The sequence below is a fragment of the Sphaerodactylus townsendi genome, linkage group LG15, assembly GCF_021028975.2.
Source record: "Sphaerodactylus townsendi isolate TG3544 linkage group LG15, MPM_Stown_v2.3, whole genome shotgun sequence".
Taxonomy (NCBI): Eukaryota; Metazoa; Chordata; class Lepidosauria; order Squamata; family Sphaerodactylidae; genus Sphaerodactylus; species Sphaerodactylus townsendi.
In genome coordinates this window covers 7821553-7835295 of record NC_059439.1, presented here as the reverse complement: position 1 = coordinate 7835295, position 13743 = coordinate 7821553, and the positions used below count along the sequence as shown (strand labels likewise).

Below are 13743 nucleotides of genomic sequence, written 5' to 3'. Positions count from 1 at the left end.
TTCCCCCCAAACGCTTCTGGTCGGGCAGGCCAAGGGCACCCAGCAAGCTTCAAAGTAGAGTGGAGATTCGAATCACTCACACTCTCCTGAACTCTGGCCACCACACCATGACAGAAATGAGCTCTGAACCTAACACTTCTAGGTCATAATCCAGTCTCTTAGCTACTGAATTTAATGACTACACATCAGTGAGCATCAAATAAGTCTGTACTAAGCATGAAAACTGAACAGGTGTATGAGAATAACACATTACTGTTGTAGAATTCAAACTTCTGGGCAGCAAATTGGCCCAGCCCAGAAACCCAGGCCAACTAATGGCAACGAACAGGACAGAACAAGATGACTGTCCGCTGTAAAATGAATAGCCCTAGAAAGGACAGTGGAGAGATAAAAGCTTCAGGGAGTCAGCACACACCTAGATGGGGAAGTCATGGAAGGGGGTTCGGGCTCTCCCCTCTTCACGTTGGCAGTGCAGTCCCAGTGTGATTAATAACTCTAAGACACCCAAGCAGCCAGACAGCTCTGCCAGGAAAAAGCTATTCAGGCAGGGAAGAGGCAGCCAAGCACCTCCTGAGATCTGCCAAAATGGGAAAACATTAGCCGGCGAGGGTGGGGGAACGTGTCGCAGAATCACTCACTGCTGCAAGGACCGATACTTCTCCGGAGACTGGCCTTCAGGGCTCACAATCCTACAGGACCAGGCCGAGAACCCATTTGGCCAGAGGCCTAAGAAGAAATGCCGTAATGGTTGGATGACAGCCCACAGGAAAGCAACTCCCCGCCTTTGAATCCTATTCAACAGCTTCTTTGCACCGGGAGAGCACCAGGCGCTGCACAAGCGACACAAGCAGTTGGCTCACGGACGGGAGGTCTTGCTATCCATGCAAAGTCAGGAATGGGCCAGGATGTGTATCACAGATGGGTGAGTGAATTGTGAGGACTGGGCAAGAAATAGCCAAGAGAGCATGCAGATGGGATGTGGGCCATTTAGGAAAAGGGTGCAACAAAAAGAGTAAAAAATGCAAGGAATGGGGAGGCTATACCCAGGAGCAGGAGAGAGCGAGTTTGGGGGGGAAGAAAAAGAAACAGTTAGTGAGCTTGTGAGGATGCACATGGAGCTGGAAGGACTGGAAGCCACCTTGCAAATAGCCAATAGCCTGGTCACCTTTGGCGATTAACATCTGCCTCCAAGAAATCCAGCTGAGAACTTTTACAAAAGTTGGTCCTGCTTTTCTGGGCCCTAAACAGACAGGTGTAGCCAGAGAAACTGGCAAAGATTATTGCGACTAGTAACTTTGTGAGGCTATATTTGGAAGGTGAGATGCAGAGGAAGAGGAGAGAAGAGCGTGATAATGGAACAATATATGCCAATGTAGAAAGTAATAGGCAGGAGTTACAGCAGAGAAGAACACAGAGAACAGAGAAGAATTCCACAGTAGCTAAATGTGGAGCCTCAAATTTTTAGAAGCAGGTAACCTCTGCATAACAGATTCCAGGGGCAACATCATAGAATGACCTCCATAGGACCCGCTCACAAGCATCCCTGGGTCATTTGCTGCCAACGCACCAGGAAGACCTTTTGCCTGACCCAGCAAAGTCATCTTTACATTCCTACTCTCCCAGTGATGGGGAGAAACTATCACAATTCTTTCATGATGCAAGCCAGAAGGGAAAGAAGTCACGCAAGTCTGGGAAACCTTTGCTCTAGCAGAGACACACAGGCCTGAATGTCAAGCTCAGATCAAAGCGACTCCGGCTGTGGTACGGGGAGGGAATTTTGCACCAGCGGCGGCAGCAAGGATTAAGGAAATCCACCGCACAATGCAGAGCTGTGCTCTACAGCTGGGGTGGTCTGCAATTAGCAGTCCGCAACAATACGGGAAGAAAAAAAAGAAATCCCGGCTTTTCTAGGCACGGCAGGCCTGTGCAAACATTTCAAGCCAGCCCTCAACAGCCCACAAGCCTCCTGTTTTAATTTGGACAGGGAAAAAAAAGGTCATATAATTATATCCTGGGAGAAGCAACACAAAAGGAGGCCACGTCTCCAGCAGTTGCACAGGGAACTTGAGAGCTGGGGTCTGCCTGGATTCTAAGGAGTTAACAGCTTGGGGTCTTGGAGCCAGGAGTCCCGAGCTGCACATCCCAGGACAAAGGAGGGGAGAAGTCAGTCATGCCTTTAGCTGGGGGGAAAAGGAGAGAATCCCTGCAGTGGGAAATTATTTCTCAAAGAATGCAATCAGGCAGTGCTTTGTTACTAAGGAAGACAGGCAGAGGAGATCAAGCTGGCCTGCGAGCCCAGCCTCCCATCCAAAAATGCTCACCAGCCAGCTGTAAGAGTGACTAGAAACAGTTTGCCCAGTTCAGAGGCATCCCCCCAAAAGAGAATTGCTACACAGTGTGTAACACATTTCCCTCTGTGATGCACCTCTGAAGATGCCAGCCACAGATGCAGGCGAAACGTTAGCAACAAGATCTACCAGACCACGGCCACACAGCCCGGAAAACCAACAACAACCAAGAATTGCTATTGATTGTATTCATGTGCTGCTACCTACATCACTTTTATTTGACTATGGGAACCCAAAGGTCAGGACTTGTCTGTGTCAGGGAAACCAGGCCCAAAGAGTTCTACTGTTTCGTCTTTCACAGCTTTTGGGAGCCCTCTGGGCTAGCAAGAATCTGTAGAAAGGCAAGGAGTTTTAACAAACACAGGGGTTCAGAGCATATCCCTCGATTATTTTCATCCAGCTATCTGCAGGTCTACATTCAGTTTGCCAGATCCCAGACAGAAGGGCTAGTAAAGGTTTCTGCCCAGCCCCTTGGAGAAAGAGCTCCCACCATTTTGGATACGTGTGCTGGAGGGCCCACACCTCTCAGTCTATACAGCTGCTTCACAAATCCACAGGGAGCACATTTTGAGAGGCCCAAGCTCAGGTGAAGATCTAATACCATTTGCCACAGGACTAACCTCCCAAGATCAACCCGGTAGATATTTGCTAGCAGGCCCAGAAGACAAATAAAACTGGTTTTCCCCATCATATAGCCTACTGCATAGCCCTGTGAACCTTAGATTTTATCACCGCTACTGCAGAAAGAACAAGTTTCTTGCACTCATGGTGGCTGAGAAAGTCATTTGAAAACAAAGCATTATTCACAGGGTAAATGCTTTAAGATGTTTTCACTCATCATATAATTATGTCCCTTCCCATGAGATCTCAATTAAAAGCACACAAAACACACACTTGGGGAGCATCCACGCGGGACTTTCGAAAGGAAGTGCAAGCACATCTAGGTCATGTCCAACCTGTAAAATCTGCCCCAACCCCCCTCCTTAGTTCCCTCCTGTCCCCACTAGAATGAGACAGGAACCAAACTAGGAAAGGGGAAGGAGGAGAGAGACTCCCATTTCACCAAGACTTGGGAGAGAGGGCTACGCATGGAGTTACCTGAAAGCACAGCTGTGGATAAATCATTGCTCTGTTGCTTTCAGCGAAAAGGATGAATCAGCCTGAGGAAAAGTGTCCCCGGGAAAGCCATGCATTGCTAATGAATGGAGTTGGGAGCTGAAGTGTGGATTATAGCAGGCAAGACAATATGGACAGAACAGGAACGATGGGGGTGGCAGAGGGAAACACAACAGGCATAGCGGGGCTAAAAGAGGGGAAAGGCCATGATCCAAAGTGAGTGGGAACTTCTACCCCGCTGTGGTGGTACAACCCAAACCAGAGACCAACCCCAAAGGAGCGCTGTCCTGTTGACTAGGCAAGGAATGAAGGCTCAGCAATTGCTATTCATAGCCAATTTAAGCAATGTCCCTGATTGCCGGTCTATAAAAGAGTCTGTTAGGATATCCCATGTGCCTGAGGACAGTTCGTGTGAGGTGACCTGAGGTGTCCAATTTGAACCTCAGGTATATGTTTGCTGGGCCCTACATCATCTTCAGAGCAAGAATACATCTGTCTGGATAGTCTACTGCAGGGGTGTCCAACTCTTGCGCCCTATATGTTCATGGACTATGATTCCCATCAGACCCTGCCAGCATGGCCAATTGACAGGGGCTGATGGGAATCATAGTCCACAAACATCTGGAGCACCAGGGTTGGATGCCCCTGCTCTAACCACTTTACCACTCTGGCTTGTCTCTCTGTAGGGTTGCCAGTCCTGAGTTGGAAAATACCTGGAGACTTGGGGGGCAGAACCTGGGGAGGACAGGATTTGGGAAGGGGAGGGGCCTCATTGCGATGTAATGGCACAAAGTCCCCCCTCCAGAGTGGACATTTTCTTCAGGATAACTGATCTCTGCGATCTGGAGATCAGTGGTAATTCCAGGAGATCGCCACCACCACCCCATTTGAGGCTGACAACCCTACTGCTCTGTCACGCTAAAAAGAATAAAGCCTTTTTAAAAAAAATCTTGGGACTTTGGTAAACTGATAGAAATCTCTCTCACATGGAAATTTATCATGTCCAGTTTCCCTGAAATTTCCTACCACTTGGGGAAGCATGGAGAATTTACTTACTGTTTTTATTGAACAAAATAGCTCTCACCTCCTCAACCCAAAGGCTCCCAGGGGATTTTATAGTAGTAGTAGTAGTAGTAGCAGCAGCAGCAGCATAATATATATCTTATAGCATAATAAAACATGGCACATAGCGTAAACACACCTGGTCATAAAACACATGAAAATATATGATTAAAATATCAAAGGCTATTACCCTGTCCCTCCCACAACAAAGCAAGAGTAACAACAAATTAAAACAAATATTAAAACAGCTAGAATTTAGGAGTCAGCAGTAAGATGAACAGAACCACTCAGTCTAATAAAAAGGCCTGGGTAAACAACAATGTCTTTGCTTGCTGCTGGAAGGTCACCAAATCAGCTACCAGGCAAAACAACATGGGAAGGGGGAGATTCTGCAGCTGGGGCGCCACCATCAAGAAGGCTCTGCTCCTGATCACTATGACTCTTGCATCTGCTAATGACAGAACATTAAGTGGATCTTAATTGCTAGGCCAGGCCTTCAAATCAACAGTCTGGGGACAGGTTAAAGATATACCAAGCCAAAGCCAGTCATCTTGAACTGTGCTCAGAAGCAACATAAAAGTGCAATTCTTGTCAAGTTCCTAACTCCCTCAGTGTAAGATTTTAGCTTTTCTTCTTTGAGTTTGGCCTTCCAGAAGAGCATTAAGGAGTAAACAGCTTGGTTGACAGACTACCCAAATGCAGGAATGGCTTGCATGCTGTCAGCAGCAGACAAAAGGCTGTACAGAAAAAGTGACATCGGGGCTCACTTGCCCGAGCCACTTCTTTTTAAGCCTTCACACCCCTGAATGTCAGTTCTAGTGGGAGAGTGCATCGAAATCCTTGCACAGCATGAGAAATAGGGGTGTGTCTGGCTCTGTTAAAGTGTCCCCAACAGGCAGAGAATTCATGCACAAAAGGACCTTCGATTAAAAAAAACTCCTTCCCCAGATGGCTCAAGGGCCACTTCTGCAGATTCCCGGCCGTTTCTTCCCAACCTGACTCAAAGTGAGTGCTGGATCAGTGTTAAAGATTAACAAAGAGATTCACGAAGTCAGGTCGTATGCCACCAAGTCTACTGTGTCAACCTCAGAAGCAAAGTCCATCCCACAAGTCACCTAGTTTCATACAGTTTATGCTCGCTTATTTGTGCCCAGGCCAGATTTCTATTGATTTTTGCTAACCTTCTGGCTCATTTAAGTCCAGATGGACTGTAAGCTTCCATGTGGATTTGAAAACATGGAAACTAATCAAAACTCAAGAGGCCAATTTCTCAGAAAGGGACATGCCAGGACCCAAGCCGCTCCTGAACTAACAGCAGACAGGCGATAATCATAGACTAACAAAATTCACAGCAACAAATACCTTGTACATACAGAGTGAACAACTTGTACAAGGACAACTATTCCTTAAACAGGAAAGCAGCGCAAAAATCCAGTCACAAACCTGTTCCATTTGTGGGTATCTAACCACACACACAATCAAAAGTAAGTGGAAAGTCTTGTTTCCAGCAAGAAAACAGAATTATTGAGTATTCTATGGTGTATTTTAACCTTCTTTAGGGAGGTGCTATGGTTAATCAAGAAACCATTACTGGCACTGGGGGTTTAGTGGCAGACCTGTTGCCTGCCACATGGGAGGAACAATGCAACTCCATCTTAGAAGAGGGAACCACGGCTCGGTGGAACAGCCTGTGCTTTGAATGCAAAAGGTTCCAGGTTCATTCCCCAGATCCATCTCCAAATAAAATGATCAGGTAGTAAATCATGTGAAAGTCCTTTTCCTAAGACCATGGAGAGCACTGCCAGAGCAGAGAAGATTGACCAAGATATACCAAAGGTCTGATGTAGGATGAGGCAGCTCTGGGTATGTATCTGTCATAACACATAACTCAATCAGGTGACATCTGTCCTTATTAACTAGAGTCAATACTTCCTTTTTGGTAACTGTGCCCGAAACCAAAATGCCCTACTGTTAACAGGCTTGCTCAGGTCTTGCAAACTAGAAAGCTGAACTGAACTGAAACCTTTAATGGCATTCAGATGACAACAATAATATATACTTTTTAAAAGGATATAAATTTATAGAGGAGCAAATAACAAAATAGGGATTGATTTAAATTTTTTTTAAATGAACATTAAAAGCTAAATAAAGTATTTCCAGGGTTACATTAGGACCGCTTTGCAATGACAATGCAGAAGAACTTGGCTGTCAACTCTAAGACTTCTCTTGAGCCTTTGTCCAGAAGGAAAAGGGTTTTCTGTTGGTCTGGGAGGATACTGTTCTCAATCAGCAAAGGTGTCAGGAGCTTCCCCTAGAACTAGAAAGCTGTGGCTTCCTTGGTCGAGTCAATCCATCTCATGTTGGGTCTTCCTCTTTCCCTGCTGCCTTCAACTTTTCCTAGCATTTCTTGTCTTCTCATTATGTGACCAAAGTCTGACAGCCTCAGTTTAGTGCCTCTATTTGGGGGAGACTTCAGAGGTGGAAGTGCTTGCGTTGCAAGAATTTTAAAACATGCAATGAGATCTATTGTAAAAAGGACATACTTTATTAAAAACTTAAAGCTTTTAAAAATGATCACTTTATTTAATGCACCTTGCCTCAGAAGACTGAGCAGGCCAGGTTGTGGAAAGGTAAGTGAAGACAGGAAGAAAAGGTGAGAAATAAGTAAGTGATATTTCAAGCAAGAGCAGGGCCTGTTCAAATTAACAGATGTGCCCTATTTTCATGTCTGTTGATGGTCTTATGGACAAGTAGCTTCCAGCTTTCAAATAATTTGAGCTGTACAAATAAAGCAGTTGCTTGGGGGGGCAGACATAAATTTAGCGGCATCAGTGGGGGAAAACATATCCCAGAGTCCCTTGCACTGCTGAGGTTCCATACAGCCAGTGAGGGATCACAGGAGGATCATGCAGCTGGTAAGGTTGAAGACCACCAACTTAGAATAAGTGGTGCACAAATGATGCCTCCTGTTCCACTGAGAACCCATCACATCAGAATAGAGAACTTCTTGCCTAGCTTTCAATGCTTTCTCTCGGCTGTTTCCACCCCTGTGACATGGGCATACTACTAAACCATCTTCAAAAAGCTGTTGACAAAATGAATTATATAAGGACATGTTCCCAATCTGGATAACCCTTATCTCATCAGATCTCAGAAGCTAAGCAGGATTGGCCCTGACTAGTATTTAGACAGGAGAATTCCAAGGAATACCAGGGTTGTGATTAAAAAGCCAGGAAATGGCAAACCACTCTGAAGGTCTCTTCCCTTGAAAACTCTGCGACAGGGGTGTCCAACTCTGGCGCCCCAGATGTTCCTGGACTACGATTCCCACCAGCCCCTGCCAGCATGGTCCTGGCAGGGGCTGATGGGAATCGTAGTCCAGGAACATCTGGGGTGCCAGAGTTTTGTCTTGATGGCAAAAAAAAGGCTCATGTCCAAGGTCCACAGTGGCACTCTCCGCCAGCCACCATCACTTGCTGGTGTCCATCTCCATTGGACTGCTAAATCAGAAGTGAAAGACACACCTTCCCCCTTCCTAAGTTCATGCATCTCACAGGACTCAGGAGGAGGAGAGTCTTCTCTTACATTTGTGCGAGACAAGTGCATTTCCTTCTCCAAGCCCTCTGGCATGTGCTGAGTCAGTCTTTTGCTACATCATGCTCCGAGGACACACCAAAGCAGCAAAGAAGATTCTTGCCGCTCCCAGGTATCTCCAAAGCCTGAACATGAATTAAATCACCCATCCCCTTTCCCCCAATCCTTTTCACACGTGGGGAAAGGAGTTCAGATCAGCAGTCGCTACAAGTAACAGTTAGCTATTCATAGAAACAGAATTAGAAGGAGCCATACAGGCCATCTAGTCCAACCCCTGCTCAATGCAGGATCAGTCTGAGCAACCCCGACAAGGGTTTGTCCAGCCGCTGCTTGAAAACTGCCAGAGAAGACGAACTCACTACCTTCCTAGCAGCCAATTCCACCGCTGAACTACTCTCACTGTAAAAACATTTCTTTCTAATGTCCAGCTGGCACCTTTCTGCCCATAACTTATACCCATTCTTGCGAGTTCTATACTCTGCTGCCCAGGGGTGTACCACCCAGGGGGACATATGGGGTCATATGTCCCCGGGCTATGGCCATTTAGTCATGTGGGGGGCCCCAGAAAATTGCCCCCCACACCCCTCCTCCCCCCACCCCGGTCCATACACTGACTTCAAACTGTGGAGCAAAAAAAACGGTATTTAGTCGTGGTAAGGAAGGGCAGCCGCCCATGTGGGGTGGGGCGTGCGGGGGGGCTCAGATTTTGCACCAGGCTACATTTTCCCTGGATACGCCTCTGCTGCTACCAACAGGAACAGCTCCCTGCCCTGCTCAGACTAAATACCCCTGTATGTTAGTTATAAAAACTGCAATTTATATATGGTGATGTACTTTAATTTTAGTTAGTTTACAAACATGTAAAGAAGGTAAACATGTAATCATTTGCTCTTTAAGTTATGGCTTACCTACAAACAATTTGAAAAAGAAAACAAACTCCAAGATTTCTAGTTGTGAGCAGAACAAGGCGCCATGTTAAAAAACCACTACTGTTCTCTAAAATCCATTCAGTCTCATTAATCTGATTTAAAGAGATGGGAGTTTCCAGAAATGTGATGTAAATACCCGCTAATCTGGAAACACTTTTAAATTGCTGGGCCCTGCAAGTTTAGAAAGATACAACTCTCCTTAGGATAGTATTGTAACTATGAATAACCAAAGAGAAAAAAAAACCCCGTCAATCCACTAAGGCAGGGGTGTCCAACTTTGGTCCCCAGATGTTCATGGACTACAATTCCCATCAGTCAGAGGCTGATGGGAATCGTAGTCTATGAACATCTGGGGCACCAGAGTTGGACACCCCCTGCACTAAGGGTATTATCCCCCCCCTTTTTAAACCCCAAACATTCAGAAGATTCTGGATTCAAAGGAGGAAGATTACTACACAGTACTAAATATGGTATGCAGCATGCTCACAAAAGACTAAATTACAGCGTCACTCTTTACACTCTTTATTCCTGTCTAAATTTCCCATTTAAGTCAAAGGGGCTTATACTGAAATAATTTGGCACAGGAGCACAGGCATCCCTAAAACATATTCCACCTCAGCTTTTGGGACACTGTGTAATGAGATGGAGAATAACAGCTTCCCAGTCTGTCTTCTAGGAAAGACGGTTGATCCTGGATAGTTTAACATGAAAAAGGAAGAAAGACAGATATCTCTGCCAGGCGGCCTGCTCACCATTCCCAACCTCCCCTCACAGTGTGCAGCTGCAACAGAGCATTGGTTGTGCTCGACAGCACACTCTCAGCTGACAGTCTGAGACTCGATCGGCCTGGCATGTGCCCCGTGAATTGAATGCACAACCCAGGACATTCCCAGAATCCTCTTGCAATATGCACGGATGCTCCTTGACAGATGAGTCAATGTGAAAAGTGTTCTCTGAAGCAGAAAGTTTTTCAGGGGTGTGGGAGCATATCCGAGTAGGGGCTGGACTGCTAGCTTGGGTGCATTTTCCCACAATATGGTAAAGTACAAGAATCTCTAGCAGTAAAGGTGTGCTTCGAGCAGAGCACATCGGTCCACAGGTAGCGCATGAAGCAAATGTGAATACCCTTTCCTTCACAAGCCCTCACTTGCATCCTTTCTCAATAAAATCAGTGTTGGTGTAATGTAAAAGAGGCTGGATCAAAAGTGCACCGAGGGCAAAATACATGTGGCACTGGAGTTCTATGACCCAAGGGGTTCCCCAACATGGCACCTCAGCACCTACCAATACCTTTTCTGGTGCCCACCAAGTGTTTTTTTTAATGTTGCTTTGGCAGCAGCTGCCACCACAACACAAGGATCTGCACTGTGTTTCTCAAGTGACGCTGGGGCAATCATTTTGTGGCTGGCTCCACCTCCTCCTGCAGCCATTTTGCTGCTGTGCCCACTGTGCTGTATCAGAATTCCACATGTGTCTGAAGGCTCGAAAAGACCGAGAAGTGCTGTATGACTGTACCGCCAGTATGGAAAAGACCCTGAAGGGGCCCAGACCCTGATGGGACCGCAGAGATACAGGAGGATTTTGCAAATTCTCCCCATACCATTTTCCTGACTGAAAAATCTCCCTCTCCAAGTTTTTAAGCCTAGTGGCCAAGGGAGATAGGGGTGCACTGTCCCTGTCGTTGAAAGCAGCCCACAGGAAAACGGCATGCACAGGAAAGAACTTGACCACTCCCCTTTCTCAGTGCTGTGGCCCAAATCCACGCCAGCCCTCCTCAGTTAGAGATCCCCTCCCTCAACTGCAGTTTGCATTTCCTGCAGCCCCCCCCCCCTCCCCAGGACAGACACGAAACTGCAGCATCAGATCACAAGCACGCGTGAACAGGATGGTGCAAATCTGATACACCACAGATAGAACACACCTGACGGCAGGCATCGTATCAAGCATTCATCTGAGCTGCCAGTTAGCCCGTGCACAGTAATGAAGTGATAGCACAGCACACACTCAAACCATCTTTTAGAAACAGACTCAGTCAAATCCACACTAAAACGTGGATGACCTTGAAGAAATCTTCCTTGCTCAGGCTCAGTTTTCAGAATGGTTGGTGGAGAGAGAACAACCTTGCCATCTACCCAGCAAACATTTAACAGCCCACAACGCCCATTTATCAGCCCCCTGTCTTTCATCAGTTTATTAGCCATGGATTGCCTGCTGGTGGCCTGAAAGACTGGCCAAACCCTAACCTATCTGGTCACCTAGGGATAATTCTAACCCATCCATCCAATGGCTATTTGCATGCCCAGAGGTAAAAACACACACACACAACCCACTTTGCACAGCAAGTAGCAAGGACAAATGAAAAATGAAAGGCTTCAGAAAAAAATTATCTAGAGAAATGAACCGGTTACAGTGCATAGAATTCATACAGTTCTTTGACCCAAGGTGGCAAAATTATTTTGGGAATCTTTACAAGCAACTTTGCAGACAGAGGGCAGGATCATTAGAACATGCTGCCCACAAACTGGAGACCTGAAACCTGGAGGCAGCAGCTCACCATAGGTCACCCAGAGACGTCAGGGTGGAGAATAAGACTCTTGGCTGGTGCTTTCTGATCGAGAGCTGTTCATGCTCTGCTGGCCACGGCAGTAAATGTCCAGGAACCCCCTCACCTCTGTGACCAGGCCTGGATGTCCTCTCTCTTTCTGACCAAGCCCTCTCATGCTGTCAGCTCTCAACGTGAAACCTCCCCCAATCCCATCAGATGGGCAGGAAGAGCAGAGGTGGGATCTCCTTCCTTGTGACTCTCCAAAAAGGACACACACACCCCAGTCTCTTGAAGCAGGACCAAGCAGCCATCCATCACCAGTGCCCCTGCCACTGGGAGTTCCATCCCCAGCAGAGGCCCCTGAAGCAGGTGCCACTAGGTCTAGGATGGCATTTCAAGCTGCTCCCCTGAAAACATCCTCTGCTTCGGATCTGTGCCACCCACATTTGCCATCTTGCCCGACCAGGAAGCAAGGAAAGGGATGAAGGGGGCCGCTCCCCCTGGCTTTTGGCTCCCCCCTGCCTGGCACTGCCCAGCTGCAACAGTCCCCCCCCCCTGCAGTCCAGCGCCTCCCCCTCCAGATCCCTGCTCCCAAATTTGGGGGATCCCAGGCGGTCCAGGTGGGGGAAACGGGAATCCCCCACTAAAGCGCAGGACCACTTGGACATCCAGCTCTTGGGAATTGCAACCCCGGACAGCAGAGCGAAGAACGCTTTCTTTGCACAGGCTCAAGGGCGAAACCCGTGGCCCCCACCCCAATTTGGTGCTGGGGGCCCACCCCCGCGCCACGCCCGTGCCGCCCTACCTGCGCCGCAGCCGTGCCCGTGGGGCGCGGGGGGGTCCCGGGCCAGAGTGTCCAGCAGGCGCTCCAGCAGGCGCTCGGGGCTCTCGGGCTCGGCCCAGCAGCCGCAGCCGCAGCAGCAGGGGGGCCCGGCCTCCGGGCTGAGCTGGACCTCGCCCCCGACGACCCCGACCCCGGCCGGAGACAGCTCCTCGGACGAGAAGGAGGTGGGCGAGCGCAGGGCGCCCTCGGGGGGCCGCAGCTCCAACCAGCGCCCGTCGCCCTCCGGCCCCGCCTCGCCCGGCGCCTCGTCCTTGCACGGGAAGCCCGGCAGCACCATCGGCGACACGCTCGGCCGACGGCTCAGAGGCTGCTGCTGCTGCGGAAGACCCCCGACGCCCCCCGACGCCGCCGCCGCCCGGCCCACCAGGTGCGAGCCCTGCTTCTTCAGGAATTTCTCCAGCGGCTTCATCCCGGCGGCCGGGGGCGCCGCGGGACCCCAGCCCGGGGGCTGCGGCTGAGCCAACGCGCCCTCCGCCGCCCCAGCCAGCCCAGCCGGGCGACCGCTCAGCCAGCCATGCCGCCCGCGGGGCCAGCCAGGCAGGGACGGAAGCGAGCGGCGGGCGGAGCCGGTCCCCACGAGGCTGCCGCTGCTGCCGCCTGGGCGCGCTCGGAGCAGAAGGCGGGCCGGCTCCTCCGTGCCACTCGGGCGCTCCCGCTAGGCGGCCGGCTGCGGCGAACGGGCTCCTCCTGGGCGGCCGCGCGTGACACTGCAGGCAGGCAGGCAGGCAGGCACCCCAGGCAGGCAGGCGGGCGGGAGCGCGGGCGGGGCGCCTGGGGGGACCCCTCCGGCCCGCGGGAACCCACCCCCCCTCCGACGGCGCGCCAATCCGCAGCCGCCCCTCGCCCAGCGCCCCCAATGGCAGGCAGAGCCAGGCCACGCCCTCGGCCACGCCCCCTCCGTCCCACGCCCCCTCCCCTGGCTGCCTGCACTTGTTGCGCGGGCTGGGGAGGGGGCTTCTTTGCGCCTTGGGTAGTGTAGGGGAGGCCTGAGGGGTCCTCGGCTGCCCCAACGCACCGTGCGAAAATCCTGCCTGAAAGGCTGTTAAGCTAATGTGCCGTGCCGGTGAAAAGCGTGGGGCGAGAATGTGCCAGAGCTGGGTTCGAATCCCCACGTGTGCCAGGGAAGATGGCTTGGATGGGGTTGTTGCCAACTTCCAGGGGATCGACCCTGATGAAAGGTTGCTCAAAGATTAACAGCTCAAGCAAGCACCTGTATGTCAATGGTATAAATGTATCAGTGCCTCTAATATTCAATATACATACACTTAAACCATTATAAATAAGCTGTTATACTATGTAAACATA

The 13743-nt window shown here is 49.7% G+C and overlaps 1 protein-coding gene across 1 annotated transcript in view; it reads right to left on the bottom strand.

The window, feature by feature from the left end:
* Positions 1-13129, bottom strand: part of RAPGEFL1 (Rap guanine nucleotide exchange factor like 1) — a 76872-nt gene extending 63743 nt beyond the window's left edge. The window contains exon 1 of the mRNA XM_048517588.1: positions 12400-13129. Coding sequence (XP_048373545.1) covers positions 12400-12847 — 448 coding nt within the window. The 5' untranslated portion in view covers positions 12848-13129. The remainder of the gene's footprint in view (positions 1-12399) is intronic.
* Positions 13130-13743: the final 614 nt, after the last annotated feature.